The following is an 18,267-nucleotide window of genomic DNA, read 5'->3' as shown; positions in this document are numbered from 1 at the left end:
TGACTTCAAGCTCTTTGGATAAATACTCAGTACTGGGATGGCTGGATCGTATGGTAGTTCTATTTTTAATCTTTTGAGGACTCTCCATACTGTTTTCCATAGTGGCTGCACCAGTTTGCATTCCCACCAGCGGTGTATGAGGGTTCCTTTTTCTCCGCAACCTCTCCAACATTTGTTGCTATTAGTTTTAGATATTTTTGTCGTTCTAATGGGTGTAAGGTGATATCTTAGTATAGTTTTGATTTGCATTTCCCTGATCAGCAATGATGAGCATCTTTTCATGTGCCTATTGGCCATCCGTATATCTTCTTTGGAGAAATGTCTGTTCATGTCTCCAGCCCATTTTTTGATCGGGTTGTTTGATTTTTTGTTGTTGAGTTGTGAGAGTTCTTTATATATTATGGATATTAAGCCTTTGTCAGATATATGACTTGCAAATACTTTTTTCCTAGTTAGTGGGTTGTTTTTTTGTTTCAATCCTGTTTTCCTTTGCCTTGAAGAAGCTCTTTAGTCTGATGAAGTCCCATTTGTTTATTCTTTCTATTGTTTCCCTTCTCTGAGAAGGCATGGTGTCCGAAAAGATCCTTTTAATACTGATGTCAAAGAGTGTACTGCCTACGTTTTCTTCCAGAAACCTTATGGTTTCAGGTCTCACCTTTAGGTCTTTAATCCATTTTGAGTTTATTTTGGTGAATAGTGAAAAAGAATGGTCAATTTTCATTCTTTTACATGTGGCTTTCCAGTTTTCCCAGCACCATTTGTTGAAAAGACTTTCTTTTCTCCATTGTATGCCCTCAGCTCCTTTGTCAAAGATAAGCTGTCCATAGATGTGTGGTTTTATTTCTGGGCTTTCACTTCTGTTCCATTGATCTGTGCACCTGTTTTTGTACCAGTACCATGCTATTTTGATTACTGTAGCTTTGTAGTATGTTTTGAAGTCAGGGATTGTGATGCCTCCCGTTTTGTTCTTTCTTCTCAGGATTGCTTTAGAAATTCGGGGTCTTTTGTTGCCCCATATGAATTTTAGGATTCTTTGTTCTAATTCTGTAAAGAATGTCATTGGGATTCTGATTGGGATGGCATTGAATCTGTAGGTTGCTTTAGGTAGAATGGACATTTTAACTATGTTTATTCTTCCAATCCATGTACATGGAATGTCTTTCCATCTCCTTTTATGTCGTCATCCAATTCTCTCAGAAAGGCCTTGTAATTTTCATTATGTAGGTCCTTCACTCCCTTAGTTAAATTTACCCCAAGGTATTTTATTCTTTTTGTTGCGATTGTGAATGGTATTGTGTTCTTGAGTTCTTTTTCTGTTAGTTCGTTATTGGAGTATAGAAATGCTACTGATTTATGCAAATTGATTTTATACCCTGCAACTTTGCTGTGGTTGTTGATTACTTCTAAGAGTTTTCCAATGGATTCTTTGGGGTTTTCTATATATAAGATCATGTCGTCTGCAAACAGCGAGAGTTTCACTTCTTCCCTCCCTGTTTGGATTCCCTTTATTCCTTTTTCTTGCCTGATTGCTCTGGCCAGGACCTCCAGTACTATGTTAAATAAGATTGGTGATAGAGGGCATCCTTGTCTCATTCCTGTTTTTAGGGGGATGGCGTTCAGTTTTTGCCCATTGAGTATGATGTTGGCTATGGGTTTGTCATATATGGCCTTTATTATGTTGAGGTAGTTTCCTTCTATGCCCATTTCGTTCAGAGTTTTTATCATAAATGGCTGTTGGATCTTGTCAAATGCCTTCTCTGCATCTATTGAGATGATCATGTGGTTTTTATTCCTCAGTTTGTTGATGTGGTGTATCACCATTTTACTTATATTTTAAATTAATGCTTTCTGTTTGATCCTGAAATTCTTTTGGACAATCCCTGTGTTTGAAATTGGTATACTCTAGTTTTCTCCTTTTAGTACATAGGTGGTTTTAAAATGGAGAAAGAGACTAAAGAGGACCTTGTTCGAGGTTTTTTCCTATATCAGTGATCTGCCTGTGGAATGACAGTAAAAGTATTGGGATTGCATGCCTGCAATTCCAAATAAACTAACAAACATGAGAACCCTAAACATGGTACTAAATAAATTTTTAGGTGTATCTTTCAGATAAATTAGGTTAATATTATCTCATCTTTTTAATTAGTAGAAATCTGAAATAAGAGTTTTATGTCCACTAAGTATAAAACTATATCCTTTAGATATTGAAAATAAATATATTAAAATATTTCCCTAGGGTTTTTTTCAGAAGTGCAAAGCCTTAAAACTAAGCAAAAATCAAGAATTATTTATCCATGATCAATCCTTAAGCTTTAGAAATATGACTATAGGATTGGACAAAATAGCAACTAAAATAGAATATAAATACTGCTGTGGTTTTTTGGACATTAGCTTGAGGCAGCTAGCCTGAACAACAAACAATGTGATATGTTTCAACAAGTAGAAATAATGCTTTTAACTAATCATTTAAATATTTCATAATTCCTTCAATGTGTTTTAGAATTTATCCTTTATAGAAAACAAAGAGTCCTTCTCTGAGAAGGAAAAAAATGGTGTTTTGCATTTTAAACAAAAAAAAATGTTAAATTTAGGACATGTTTACATACTTATTTATAGATGCCATCTGTTTTTAAGCCTGGAAAATTCTAGTTGCTTAAACTAGAAAACCTTATTCTAAAATGGTGACAGTAGTAAAATTCTCGGGGTTTTTCCCCTTAGCTTCAATCATTCAAATGATCCAAAACACCTTCTTTTGTTAATTAGCTGATTAAACTATGATAGTTATACTAATTTAAAACACAAGAGAAAAACTTAATCTGCTAACCTGTCATCCAGTCTGAGAACTCCATGATCTGGCTAAAACCTGGATATTCACAGAGTAAATAAAAATACATTTGAGTGCAGAACTGGAAAAAAACAGTTTTATTTACACTTAAGACAAACTTATTTAACAAAAATAATTGAACAATTCTAGAACCCTTTGTCTTCTATCATTAAGTGTCCTTTGATGATGATGGCAAAACAGAAGGAGAGTTAGAGTATATTTTAAATCTCGGACTTATCAATTGCCGAAACTTTTCTGTTCTCTCAAAGTCTTGTGCCGTTTCTCTTGAAGTTATTATAAAGCATTGTTTTTAATCAAGATGGAATGGACTACTACTTGGCAGCTGATGCCTTGGAGCCAGATCTTCTCCTGTTTAAAGTTCTCAAGAAAAAAAAATAATTTGTCCCATTGGGTGGTTGCCTAAGGAAGCAAGGGCTTGGGTCCCTGCCCCGCACGGAAGACTACAGACGACCAGTAAGGGACCATTTCTAGATGCTTTTTGTCATGTTTCAGGCACTGAGCTGAAAGGGAAAGGGGAGAGAGGAGAGAGGTGTGTGGTTCTCCCTCCCCCATCCCCACCCTCACCCTCAAACTTCTTGCTCTTTCTACCAGAGAGACCTTAAGGATTATCATTCCCTTCCTTGTACTTAAATTACCTCTATGTGGTGAGACTGGGTGTACTTACTCCTACCCCCAAAAAATATAAAACACAAAACAGATCTAAATTTCCTTATGTCTGTTTTGTCTGAGAACCTCAGAATGATTTAGATCTCGTTCTCTGGAGGCTAGACTTCATGTTCTTCTCCCTCTTCTCTTCCTGAGAGAGGAAACAACTGTTTTTCCCCAGGGAAGACAAGTCTTTGCATTCTTCCGTCACCACGTAGCACTGATGGTCGTAGCACTGATGGTCACCAAAGCTTCATGCCTGTAGGGCTGGCTCCCCTATCAACCTAGAAAAAGGGATTTCCTTTCCCATAGAGTCTGTTCTTTCAATTCCTTAGAGGGCAGTGTTGCTCCCTTTCCCAAGTCTTTGCACCCAAAATCTGACAGCTTAAGTTCTGCAAAGCTTTTTATTCCTCATTCTTTTCCCCAGTCACAGCTTTTTCCCTTTCTGTCCTACCTTAGGACTCTTACTTATCCTTCTTCTGTCTAGCAGTCTCATTTTATCAAGGGTTGGACTGCTTCCCCATCCTCCAAACTCCTCCCCACTTTTTTCATGGGATAATTTGTGCTCAAGGTAGTGTTGTCTACTTGGACAGTTTGCATCTTGCTTTCCCTAGAACAACAGTTAAGAATACAGAAGCTACAGCTCTGAAGGGCAAAGTCAGGAATCCAGGTCACATACCGGAAATATTAATAGCAGACTCTGCAAGACCACCTTATATAGTGCTACGGGAGACCCCTCAAACACGTGCCCTCCCCCTATTGAGATCTGTACACTGGCCACCAACTTGTTTCATCTGAAGATCTTTCCACGACTAGGGGGAATCAGAATTTTCCCCAAGCATTTTAAAGACCGTGACAAAGAAAAGGGTCCTCCTATCGTTGGATAGGTTGGTGGGTGTTGATGACGTAAGTAAATAAGGAGATATAGTCTCCTCTAGATAGAGATATGTCATCAGGCATAGGAATCAAGATAACACACTTAGCAAGAATGGTGGACTCTGAAGCTGAAAATCCACAATAGTAGACATTACACCAGATGGTGCAACAGACTCCAAAAGTGGGTGTTGACTAGTTTGTTTCTGAGAAGAAACATAATTTACCCTCCTTCTACTTAAGATACACACCAGAAGACTCTCTCCAAGATGCTTTTAGCCTCATCTGATCTCAGGCATAGGAGCGTGCCCCTTTTTGTCCTCCCCTAAATCACGGCATTCTAGAAAAATGCTTGATTTGGGAATCACTTAAAATAGTAATGTCCTTGGAGCAGACAGGAATTTTTCCCCCCAGTCATGGGCCTAGATGCCTGAGGCCTTCAGGGATTGACCCTTTTCTTTGTTAAGGAGTACGTTCTTTATCTCTTCACTCAAGTTTTGGGACCCTCTTCCTTAGAGCCTAGCTCTTGACTTCATAGAGGTGATCAAGTGAGAGGTCTTCTCCTAAACTTCCTAAACTTCTCCTAACGCACTACTACTCAAAGAGTGGTCCACAGACCACCTGCCAGTCTGAGAGCTGTTTGTTGCTGGTCAGCAAAATAAGGAGTATCATCTTAATTGTAAATCAGCTGTGTCACTGAGCACCATGCTGACTTTTTTTGTTTCATAGAAAGACTTTGTTGAAGAAGGAAGTGACGAATTGATTTACATTCTGGTGCAGGTTCCTTGTCTTGTTGTGGTCCTCCAGCACTTTGAATAGAACTCTCCTAGAATTCGATTACAGACCATTTTAGGCATGCTTATTTTCAGAAATGAAGTGTGTCATGCTCTATCTTCACTGTCTTTTATTTTCTAATTTCTTTGAACAAAAATGGCCCTCAAGGGGCCAGCCCGGTGGCACAGCGATTAAGTGCGCACGTTCCGCTTTGGTGGCCCAGGTTTTGCGGGTTCGGATCCCGGGTGTGGACATGGCACTGCTTAGCAAGCCATGCTGTGGTAGGTGTCCCACATATGAAGTAGAGGAAGATGGGCACGGATGTTAGCTCAGGGCCAGTCTTCCTCAGCAAAGAGAGGAGGATTAGCAGCAGATGTTAGCTCAGGGCTAATCTTCCTCAAAAAAAAAAAAAAAAGAATACCGTCTCTCTGTCATGGAAGTGTGGTGCTTACTCGATAACTTCTGTTCTATCAAGCATCCTACCAGAAGGCGTAGGTCTGGTTAGCTTTCATTTAGACAAGAAGAGTTGGCAAAATCCAAGTCCTGGTCTATGACCTTTTTTCTACGGGAATTCTGAGAAATCTCCTCAATATGAGGTCTGGCTTTTGTAAACCTTCCTTCTTCTTTCGCCAGCCTCTAACCCCAGGAAGCTTGCCAGATAGTTAGTAGTGAGTAGGTCATTGTTTCTAAGCATCGCTAGTAGAGAGGTTATAGAACAATAGACTGCAAAAGCTATTTGTTCCCTCCTGACCAGCCACTGTTAGAATTTGCTCTGCGACCAGCCACTTTTCACTGACTAGCAGATTCTGTTATAAGGAGACTGGATTTTCCTTAAACTCTAAAATTACAGCCCACTTCGATAAGGGTAAAGGTGGCACAGCAGGAGTGTTTGGACGTGTTCCCCTGTTCAGAATATGTAGGGCAACCACACGTCCTTTTATACCTGGACTCTTGCTTGACAGTAGCAATTTGGTCCACAATCCTACAGCAGCTGTTCTCAGCTTGAGCTCACTTCCTACTTCCCAGGGGTTCAGCTCCCTACTTCCCAGGGGTTCAGTACCCGTTGACTCCAATTATTTTCTTCTGTCTTGTGAAAGCTAGTTTGTTTATTGGTAGCTTTGTTTGGTAATAGTAATTGATCGAACACTTCTTATATGCTAGATTCTATTCTAAATACTTTACATTTCATTTAACTCTCGTAAGGCAGCTATTATCTCTCTTTTACAGATGATGAAACTTTTTACAGTCCCAGAGAGATAAAAATGTCTAAAATTACACAACTAGTGATAGAACTGGGTCTAACTCCAGAAGCTCTGGTGCTTTCAGTGCCTTGCCTTTTCTCCGAGGATGCTTCATCTCTGCCAACTGTTTTATATTTCTGCCTCTCTTACAAGTCCTAGGGTAGGCCTCCTCCAACAACCCACTTCCTTTTGCAATTCTCCAGTGAAATTAGGAACTAGAGATGGTTACAAAAGCTCACTCAGTGTTACCTGAAAAGTACACGCCCTCCTTCGATGAGAGACTGTAAACATACACGGGGTCCAAGTGTTCATAGCAATTTCCAGATCGCACTAGGGAAACGCTTGCTGTACTGGTCATCAAAGATGATCCGTAGAGAATAAAAGTTATTTGTAAATAACTTGAGCTCACTCTTTGGGGAAAAAGACTGATAGACTGTGTAGTTGATGGAAATAATTTATAAAATTCTTTTTTGCAACTGAAAATTATACTTATGACTGTGATCCTTACAAAAATATCTGTTTATTTTTAAGGGTAACCAATCCCTGTGAGGCTGTTATTTATAAAGCACTTCTTTTTAAAGAAAATTATTTTATTGAGGTCATATTGGTTTATAACGTTGTGCACATTATCACATTTCAGTTTCTGTATAGACTGCATCGTGTTCACCACCAATAGTCTAGTTTCCATCCGTCATCATACATATGCGCCCCTTTACCCCTTTTGCTCTCCCCTCACCCCATTCCCCTCTGGTAACCACCAGTCTGTTCTCCTTATCTATGTGTGTGTTTATCTTCAACATATGAGTGAAAATCATACAATATTTGTCTTTTTCTGTCTGACTTATTTTGCTTAGCATAATACCCTCAAGGTCCATCCATGTTGTCACAAATAGCACGATTTTGTCTTTTTTTATGCTGAGTAGTAATCCATTGTACACCACATCCTTATTCATTCATCCGTTCATGGGCACTTAGGTTGTTTCCAGGTCTTGGCTATTGTGAATAATGCTGTGATTAACATAGGAGAGCATATTTCTTTTTGAGTTAGAAGACACTTCTTTTTCTAATGAATTTACTTTACTGCTTTTTATTCACACAGAATTATTCTCTAATGGATGTTCAGCCTTCAAGAAAATTACTCCCAATATAGATGAAGAAGCAGCAATGAAAGAAGATGCTGGAATGATGGATGTCCATTATAGTGAAGTAAGACTCCTGGGCCTGCGTTGCCAGTTACATAAATTTAACTTCTTAGAACTTATTTATATTAAAAAATTATTCCAGCTAACTTAATTTGGAAGGTAACTAAGGGTTGATGAACTGTGAGCATTAAGACTGTGCGAGGCAAAGATGTCCCTGGTTGGAATGTGGAGCGCTGTCTCTGGAACAGTTCCTATTGTCTGCTTTTAGAAATGCAGCATTTATCATTCTCAAATGACCATCCCAGTAACCAGATCAGGGTCAACATACTTTGGAAAAATCTCCATAAAAAATATATAGTTAATAATGTAACAGCTAAGCAGAGTATGCATACAGATATTTTTAAAATGGAACATTTCTGCTCTGAACCTCATATATCAGCGAACAGCTTCAGTTGTCCATCAGTCAGCAAATATTTATTGAGCACTGACTTATGAGCAAGGCTCTGTACTTGGCGATACAGGAGCTATCAAATAATTAGATATGGCTGATCCCTGACCTCTATTGTCTACCTGAAGAGAATACGGTATATATCTGAATAATATAGACAACATGTTCTATGCAAAGTCAAAAGTGAGAGAGATGCCTTTGTGCTGAGGTAGAATAGAGGAGGTACGATTAGAGAGGGGTTAGAAGAGTGAGGACACCCTGAAGGCATTCTAAGCGAGGAGAACAGCAGGGACCAAAGTGAAGAGGTGGGAAAGTATAAGGCATGTTTGAGGCACAATAAGTGGATCCTTTTGGCTAAACCAGTGGGTTCACATAGAGAAGAGTAGTACTTGAGATCAGATTTTGAGGAACTTTGAATGTTTGGGCTTTATTCAGTAGAGTGTTAAATTGCAATCAAAGGTTTTTGAGCAGAATAATGACAAGATGACAGCAGAGAAGAGGGAAGGTTAATTTTCTGGTAATGTGGGAGATGTCTTGGAGGTAGATGGATAGGGGCTGGAGGCAGAGGCTAGAGAGCGGGCTGCCCTAAGAGTCCAGACATGAGACAGATGGGGCCTAAACCCAGGTAGTGACAGATTTAGGAAACACTGTGCAGGACAGAGGAGCACTTGCTGGCTGTGGGAGAGGAGAAGCCAAAGGTAGCTCTGAGATTTGGGGATTTGGATATTACAGAAAAATGACAGGTGCATGATTTTATAGGGAAGATAATAACTCAGTTTTTGGTGTGTGTTGAATTTGAAGTAAAAGGTTATCAAAATGGAAATAACCATCAGGCCATTAGAAATTTGGAACCAAATCCAAGGGAGATCAGTGTTGGAGATCCACATCTGGAAGTCCTATCTGTGTGAGAACCAAAGAAGGGTGAGAATGGGAGATGGTATGGCCAGTGAACACCAGAGAACCACAGAGTGAACCATAGAGAAGTTCACGATTAAAGAATGAGAAAACAAAAAAAACAAAGAGACGAACAGCAAAAGCAGAGAGATTTGAGGGTTGTCGTCCCATAGAAATACATTTTTTTAAGTTGTATTAAGAAACTTAAGCAATCAGGTTAAACTGAGACACTTTATAAATACTTTGTGAATTGTTTTTTAAAATACGAGCAAATCTCAAGTTAGCTCTGGTTCGTTTAGCTAAAATGATAGGCCTAGAAGCTTTACCTACTGTTTCTGTGTTAGTCTCTCTCCTCATCAGTAAAATAAAGACAATAATACTATCCTGGTCACTTCACAATAAACGTGAAGGCTCTTTTTAAGTCATTAAATGCTACATAAATGTCAAGCCTTATCACTGACCTACTTGACAGTGAAATTTCCTTTTAGCCCCAGAACCTAGAAGAGTAGACATTTAAAACATGTTTGCTGAATTAATTAGTCATAACAGAGAATCAGGATACTTGAATTTTAATCCCAGTTCATTGCAAAGACTTGGGTAAGTTAATTCACTTTTTGGGTCTTAGATGATTTTCCAGAGACTTCCAGTTTTTGTGAGGTTTTTTGGCAGCAGAGCAAGGGTATATTCACAAGGCAGCCAAGCGAGGAGATGGGAGAATAAATCTCAAATCTGCCTTCCCAAAAATGGGGACTAGGAATATTTGTGGGAAAAGGGGTGGGGTGGTCCAAAGTGTGGGGATAGATGATTCAAGGTAAGGAGAAGTGAGGTAACTGATGATCTGTGCAAGCATAGTCAAGCTTCATGGCTCTTCATAGCATGCGTGTTCACAAAATGGTGGCATTGACAGGATCTGAGGGTAGAGTTTTTGGCTTCCTGATGTCAGGAGTTCACCTAGCAGACACCTGCGCAGGCCCAGTCGGTGGGTTGGTGATTTTGACCAACCCAAACTGGACAGGGGTCAACTCTGAGTTCCTGAAAAACAACTCAGGCATCCATTACCGTGGTGACACCAGTGTCAGGGAGATGTTATCCATGAAGAACCTAGTGGAAGTTAGCTAATATATTGCCCATCTACTTGCCTTTTAAAAATAAGCAGCACAGGGCCCGGCCCCGTGGCCGAGTGGTTAAGTTTGCCTGCTCTGCTTCAGCGGCCCAGGCTTTCACCGATTCGGATCCTGGGCGCGGACATGGCACCGCTCATCAGGCCATGCTGAGGTGGCATCCCACATGCCACAACTAGAAGGACCCACAACTAAAAATATACAACTATGTACCAGGGGGCTTTGGGGAGAAAAAGGAAAAAATGAAATCTTTAAAAATAAATAAATAAGTAAGCAGCACAGCTAACACCAAGCAGAACAACTAATGACTGCAACTAATAATTGCTAAAAAAAACTTTAGTTGCTGGTTATTAATGACTAACTGTACACCGGTTTCAATATACGAATAATACAGGTTTCCATTTTGATGAAGTCCAACTTTACTATTTTTTTCTTTTGTCACTTGTGCTTTTAGTCTCATATAAGAAACTATTGCCTAATCCAAGGTCACAAAGATTTACGCCTGTGTTTTCTCTGAGTACTACAGTTTTAGTATTTACATTGAGGTCTGTGATCCATTTTGAGTTAATTTTTTTACATGTGCAGTAGGGGTCCAGTTTCATTCTTTTGCATGTGGATATACAATTGTCCCAGCATCCTTTGTTGAACAAACTATTGTTTTGCCATTGAGTCAGTTGCCTGTAAATCTATGGGTTATTTCTGAACTCTCAATTCTTTTCCATTGCTATATATGTCTATCCTTATTCCAGTACCGCACTGTCTTGATTAGTGTAGTTTTGTAGTCCGTTTTGAAATTGGGAAGAATGAGTGTTTCAACTTTGTTCTTTCTCAAGATTCTTTTGGCTATTCTGAGTCCCTTGCATTTCCATGTGAATTTTAGGATCAGCTTGCCAATTTCCACACAACAAAAGGCAGCTGAGGTTTTGATAGGCTTGCATAGAGTCTATAGAACAAATAGGGGAGTACTGCATCTTAACAGTATTACAGAGACTTCCAGTTTTTATGGGCTGACAACAGAAAGATTCAGGGGAGTTTGTGGGAGAGAAATGGTTCAGCACAACTGAACAACGCAACTTCCAAACAGCAGCCTCACCTTATTCATAGAAATGGTGTTGAGCCTGACCCTTTTTTATACTCTCAGGGACAGTGGTTCTGTTTCTTACTAGTCAAGAACTATCATCAGTTTTCTATGTGAACACATTTGTTGGAACTCTTTAGTGTTCTACAGTAATAGTCTATGCATACTTTTAATCTGATGAGTACAGATAGAGGAACTCTTCTGTTTTCTACAGTAATAGTTTATACATACTTTTAATTTGATGTATACGGATAGAATCATGGTCTACAAAGTGCCATTTTATGTTTCAATTTACGTAATAAGGCTTCTTCCTCATGCCCTAGCCAATGAAAAAATAACTGATGCTGATTTTCAAGTTTTATTGAAATGAAGAATACAAATTGTTGTCCATTTAGTGCCTGTATTTAAATACGAGTTAAACTAATAATGATGAGATTTAATTTGTTTTTAAGACTGCATTTCTGACTTTCGATTTGCAGTAGTTTTGAAAGATATAATTAACATAGAATAAAATGCACATATCTTAAGTGAGCAGTATGATGAATTTGGGCAATCATATATACCCGTGTAACTTACCACCAGAAACAAGAAATAGAACATGTTCATTCCCCCAGAAAGTTCCCTTGTACCCATTTCCAGTCAGTCTCCCCACCCCTACCACCTGATTTGTGTCACCATAGATTCATTTGCCTGTATTTTGGTGTCATAAAAGTGGAATCATTCACTACATACCTTTTTGTATCTGGCTTCCTTTGCTTAACCTAATGTTTTGGGGATACATCCATGTTGTTGAGTATATCAAAAGTTTGTTCTTTTGCATTACTAAATAACATTCCATTGTATTGATATATGATTTTTTTTAATCGATTCTCCTGTTGATGGATTTTGGATTGTTTCCAGTTTGGGGCTATTGTGAATAAGGCTGCTTTAAACATTCTTATCTATGACTTTTTATAGACATATATGCTTTCATTTTTCTTGGGGAAATACTTAGGAATGAAATTATTGGATCCTAGGGAAGTTAGATATTTACCTTTATAAGAAATTGCCAAACAGTTATTCAAAGGGACCATTTTACACTCCCACCAGCAGTAGATGAGAATTTTGGTTGCTCCCATCCTCAGCATGTCTGATGCTGCTGGTCTTTTTTTCTTTTTGCCATTCTGTTAAGATGAATTGGTGTCTCATGGTGGTTTTTGTTTGTATTTCCCCAGTGACTGGTGATGTTGAGTACTTTTTTGTGCGCTCCTTTACCTTTCATATTTCTTCTTTTGTGAAATTTTTGTTCAAGTCTTTTGCCCATTTTTAGAAATTGCGTTGCTCATTTTTTGTTCTTGATTTGTAGAAGTTCTTTCTCTATTCTAGATATAAGTCCTTTGTCAAATATATGTGCTGCAAATTTATTTGCCAGTCTTTGATTTATTAATTGTCTTAATTGAGTCTTTTATTGAACAGAAAGTTTTAGTTTTGATAAAATCCCATTTATCATTTTTTAATGGTTTGTTCTTTTAGTGTCTGGTCCGAGAAATCTTTGCTTGCCTCAAGGTTGTGAAGATATGGTCTTATATTTTGTTGTATAAACTTTGTTTCTGAATTTTACGCAGAGGTCTACAATCTATCGAAATTCATTTGTCAGCATGGAATAAGATGGAGGTCAAGGTTCGTTTTTTTCTAGACAGATATTTAGATGGTCCACATCATTTGGGGAAAGATAAAACTTTCCTTTTGCCCCATTGAATTACTTTGGCGTCTTAGTCAAATTTCAGTTCTTCACATATGTGTGGGCTATTTCTGGACTCTGTTCTCTACCACTGATCTATTCGTCCATCTTGACGCCAATATCACACTGTCTTGATTACTCTAACTTCATAAGTCTTGACATCATGTAATGTTAGCCCCCCAACTTTATTCTTCAAAGTCATTTTGGCTATTCTGCATGCCTTGAATTTTCATATAAAATTTTAGAATCATCATATCTGTTTCCTCACAATAGCCTGCTGGAAGTTTTTTAGGGATTTTGTTAAATTTATATATCACTACATGGAGAATGGAGAGCTTAACAATATTGAGTCTTTCAATCAATGAACATTTAGTTAGTTAGTTATTTAGTTCTGCCTGAAAATTAATTTTCAGGGAAGAAGTCTTTTGCTGGATTTACTGTTAGACAATTGATGTTTTGGTGCTATTGTGAATAGTATTGCTTGATTTTTTATTTTATTTTTCAATTTCTTGTTGCTAGTTTATAGAAATACAGTTCCTTTTGTATGTTGATCTTATAGTCTGCAGCCTTGCTAAATCCACTTATTAGTTTTAGTAGTTTGTATATTCCTTAGGATTTTCTACATACACAATCATGTCATCTGCATAGAAAGACAGTTTTACATTTGCCGTGTGTATGCCTTTTCTCTCTTTTCCTTGCCTTATTGCACTGGCTGGGATCTTCAGCATAATGTTAAATAGAAGAGGTGAGAGCAGACATTCTTGAGTTGTTTTCAAACTTAGAAGAGTATTCAGTCTGTAGGTTTTTAGAAGATACCCTTTAACAGATTGAGGAAGATCTATTCTATTTCTTGTTTCCTAAGAGTTCTTTTTTAGGATCATGAAGGGGTGTCAAGTTTTTCAAATGCCTTTTCTTCATCTATTGCTGGAGATATCATTATTCTCTTTTATTCTGTTTATGTGCTATATAAAATTGATTTTTCTCCTAATTGTAAGCCAAGTTTACATTCCTGGGACAAACCTCACTGATTTGTAACAGATTTTTAATTCCCCCAAAGTTCTTCCTTCCCACTGTTGCTGGAAGTTTTAATTTGACTATTAAATGTTAATACACAGATCATTTATTCAAGTAGTGACATTTGACGAACGTCTGCTGCGCACTGCCACTATACTAGTGACTGAAGAAAACAATATAAATAAGATATTGTCTCCCTACTCTTGAAGGGTCACAGGCTATTTGAAAAGTCAGATACACAGATAATGGGCAAGTGTAGTGATAAATATCCACCCAATGAATTATCAGAGTGAGAAAAAAGGTGTCTAGTGTCGTGCTACTCTGTGTTGATCAGGAGAAGGATCCTGGAAGAGGTGGTACCTAGGCTGTTCTAAAGGGATTAACCAGGTGAGAGGGATTAAAAGACAAAAGGGTACAGCATGAACAATGTCACAAAGTTAAGACAACACCTCGGTGCTACCGAGGAACTGCTAGTAAATCGTTGTTGGAACATAAACTACAAGGCTGGGCATGATGAATGATGAGATTATAGAAGTATGGGCCAGATCATTGCACGCTTTGTGTGCCGAATGAAAGAGCTTGTCCTTTGTTCTGTGAATGATGGGGAGCCATCTGAGATTTTAAGAAAGGGAGAGGGACATGGTCTGGTTTACATTTTAATCAGAACTCTGTGGCATATTTGTAGATAGATTTGAAAGTGCTAAGACCGGAGGCAGGAAGATCAGTTAGAAAAAAATAATGAGGTCTTGAACTTTAGCAATGAGAGTAGGAAGGGTCAGATTTCAGAAATATTTAGGAAGTAAAAGTGGCAGAACTTGGTGATGAACTGATTGGAGGAGGAGTAAAGAAAGAGAGTGTATTAATTTGCTAGGGTTGCCATAACAAACTGGGTGGCTTAAACAACAGAAATTTATTTTCTCACAGTTCTAGAGTCTGGAAGTCTGAAATCAAGGTGTCATCAGGACCGTGCTTCCTTTGAGACTCTGGGTAGAATCCTTCCTTGCCTCTTCCTAGCTTCTGGTGGTTGCTGTCAATCTTTGGCATCCTTTGACTTGTAGCTGCATTACTCCAATCTCTACCTCTGTAGTCACATGGTGTTCTCCCTGTATGTCTCTGTCTTATAAGGCTACCAGTCTTCTTGGATTAAGAGCCCACTCTACTTCACTATGACTTCACCTTAACTAATTACATCTGCAATGACCTTATATCCAAATAAGGTCACATTCTCAGGTACCAGGAGTCAGGACTTCAGTTTATCTTTTTGAGGTACCCAGTTCAACCCATAAAGTCAAAATTGCTCTTAGCTTTCTACCTAAGGGTTTATAGAGTGTTGACACTGGCTAGATAGGAAACACAAGTGAAAGAGCTAGTTTAGGAAAAAGATGAATTCAAAACTGTCTAAAGGACATACAAGAAAAGCCATTTGAGCAAATCAGTTCTATAGGTGTGAAGTACATCTCTTTAAGATAGAAACAAGCTGTTAAAGACTTATAGATAGCATCAGTAATTGGCTTCATCTTTTTATTGTTGAGAACATGAGGTGATGGTTCACAAAATAGTTTGTTTTATAGCAGCTGTTATTCTGGCGAGGTCTGAGATCTCTATCTTGAGCTCTTAGCCTATCATTCTCACTAAGTTTAGAACCAACAGTCAGGCTGGAAGCATTCTTTGCCAAAGTCATATTTTAATAAACGCTTTTATCACTGACGCAGGAGCTTGAAATTTGTCACATTTTCTTAAGACTGTATTATGTGTAAATAGTAATTTCAATATAAAGGAAAAATAATGGACACTTACAGGCTTGATGAAATGTACCTGTTAGACATTCAGACATCCTCAGTTTGAAACAAACAATATAGCTCCTTTTAAAGATACTCCTAGGGCCAGCCTGGTGGCGTAGTGTTAAGTTCACGTGCTCTGCTTTGGTGGCCTGGGGTTCTCAGGTTCAGATCCTGGGCATGGCCCTAGCACAGCTCATCAAGCCACGCTGTAGTGGCATCCCACATAAAATAGAGGAAGATTGGCATAGATGTGAGCTCAGGACCAATCTTCCTCCCTCCCAAAAAAATTGGAATTAAAGATACTCCTTCTCAATGTGTTACTATTAGTAAATACAGTTAACATCTTCATTATGTGAATAAACAGAATAAATAGATGTCATTTACTACTGTCAATATTTAAGTTTTTTGCTAAACTTTAAACCTTTTATTTATTTGTTTTGTTTTGGTTAGGAATATTGGTCTTGAGCTAACATCTCTTGCCAATCTTCGTCTTTTTTTTCTTCCTCAAAGCCCCAGTACATAGTTGTTTATCCTAGTTGTAGGTCATTGTAGTTCTTCTATGTAGGATGGCCTAATGAGTGGTGCATAGATCCCTGCCCAGGATCCAAACCAGCGAACCCTGGGCCACTGAAGTGGAGTGCATGAACTTAACCACTCGGCCAAGGGGCTGGCCCCCAATATTTAATATTTTTAAGAGTGGTTTCAATTTCAAATATGTCAAGTATTTGATTTAGAAAATAGTTACACACATATATTCCTTTGCATTTCATTAAATTTAGTACATTCTGTCTGTCCTTTAACTTGAAATGGTTCAAAATTTATTTGCCCAGACCTCTAACACTATCTTTAATTCCTGATTGCATTTTTCTCTTAATGCAGGAAGTTTTGCTGGAGTTGCTAGAACAATGTGTGGATGGCTTATGGAAAGCAGAACGTTATGAAGTAATTTCTGAGATTTCCAAATTGATCATTCCAATTTATGAGAAACGTCGTGAGTTTGAGGTAGGTAATTTAAACATTTGCATCATTGGCCTATTTGTTGTTGAATTGTGAGAGTTCTTTATATTTTCTGGATACTAAACCTTTATCAGATCTATGATTTGATATTTTAGTCTTAGAAAAATAGTAATATAGTATGTTACTATCACTCTACTATGTGCCTCCTGAAGACTAGAAGGTTAATTATATTATGACATTTGCATTTTATCATACAGTATACTTAACTTAGTGTATCACTTTGACACATTTTTCCAGTTTGAAAGTTAAGATCCTTAAAATGCTGTGAAATCCTAAAATTAGAATCCTACCTTATATTCATATAAATTTTCCAAATGAAATTAAGGGTAAAACATCCAAACTATAAATTGAAATTTCGATTATGCCAGTGGTTCTCAAAACATTTTTATCTAGCAGTCTCCCCTCTTCCCCTCAGGGCATAAAAAAATCAATGTTGTCTTCACTAAACCTTCCCTAAAAAAACTGTTGAATTCCCGTGTTGCCCTGGGAAGAGGCATAGGCATGATTCCATTCTTTGCAAGTTGATGGGGAGACTAAAGATGCTGGCAGATGACAATGGGGGAGATAATAAGACACTAGTAATAGCCCTATTATGAGGAGTTTTTCTAATTTAGTCTGTCAAATAGAACTGTTGATAAAGGGTAGTTAATAAAGAGTAATAGTATAGTGAAGAACTGTTGCCACCAGCACTGAATAGGAAATTTCTATATTCTAACCTCTGAGTCCATATCGACGTTTCTACCTCTGCTGTCCTGGGGTGGGCTGATTTAGGATTCAAGCCACATTTTTTTTAAAAGCAAAGCAGTTCACCCTTAAATATAACAAGTAGTCTTTTATTGTTGAAGTGTCCAAGAGTGAAAAGGTGTATGTTTAATTTCATCTGGGTAGTGTTCTAATCTCTGCTCCAGATTGGCTCTGATCAAACTCACTTTTTCTTCCCCAGTCCTAGGTCCTTCTCTCTTTGCCATACTTTAGGTGTATATGGGGCATGCCTGAAAAAGCATAGTGAAGTTCAAGTGATCATATTAGTAAGCAAGAGTTAAATAATTTGGTCTAGGTCATATAGGATGGCACAGAATAGCCTATGAGACAAGACAAGAATTGGCATTACCCCTTCTATCTAAGCATTACAGTATCCTAAGAACATTTGTAAAAGTTTCAAAATACTCACTTTCTTACTCTGAAGTTAAAGATCAGGCTCTCAGAAACCCAGGGAGCATTTTACTACTAAGGAAATGATAGTTTCTATAGGGGGACTACTCCTATTTCCTTGTATAGGGGTGTAAGGTTCTGTATGGATCCCACAGCGTTCTGCATGAGATGAAGTAATTGGTTTCTAGGACGCCGATGTATAATTTTTCAGTGTACCTTTATGGGGTGGACTGAAAAGTGTCAGAGATAGCAGCCATAAAAGTAAGCGAAATTTCCCTCTAATTGAGCTCAACTGCAGGAAATAATGTGGAAAGAATTTTAGAGAGAGAACATCTACTTCTGTACTCCCCTTTTTTTATTGAAGTGAAATTCAATCCAATTAACCATTTCCAAGTGTACAAATTCAGTGGCATTTAGTACATTCATGATGTTGTGTACCCAGTGCCTCTCTTTAGTTTCAAAGTATTTTCATCACTCCAGAAAAACACCCCATACCCATTAAGTAATCACTTCCCACCCCAT

The 18,267-nt window shown here is 38.1% G+C and overlaps 1 protein-coding gene across 2 annotated transcripts in view; it reads left to right on the top strand.

Moving 5' to 3' along the window:
• The window catches only part of DOCK11 (dedicator of cytokinesis 11), a 183,188-nt gene that overhangs the window by 144,387 nt on the left and 20,534 nt on the right, over window positions 1-18,267 (top strand). For both annotated transcript variants that reach the window (XM_046673239.1, XM_046673238.1), the window contains 2 exons: window positions 7,478-7,584; window positions 16,456-16,578. In XM_046673239.1, the coding sequence (XP_046529195.1) occupies window positions 7,478-7,584; window positions 16,456-16,578 (230 nt within the window). The remainder of the gene's footprint in view (window positions 1-7,477; window positions 7,585-16,455; window positions 16,579-18,267) is intronic.

This window comes from Equus quagga, chromosome 10, assembly GCF_021613505.1.
Source record: "Equus quagga isolate Etosha38 chromosome 10, UCLA_HA_Equagga_1.0, whole genome shotgun sequence".
NCBI lineage: Eukaryota > Metazoa > Chordata > Mammalia > Perissodactyla > Equidae > Equus > Equus quagga.
This window is presented reverse-complemented; position numbering and strand designations above follow the sequence as displayed.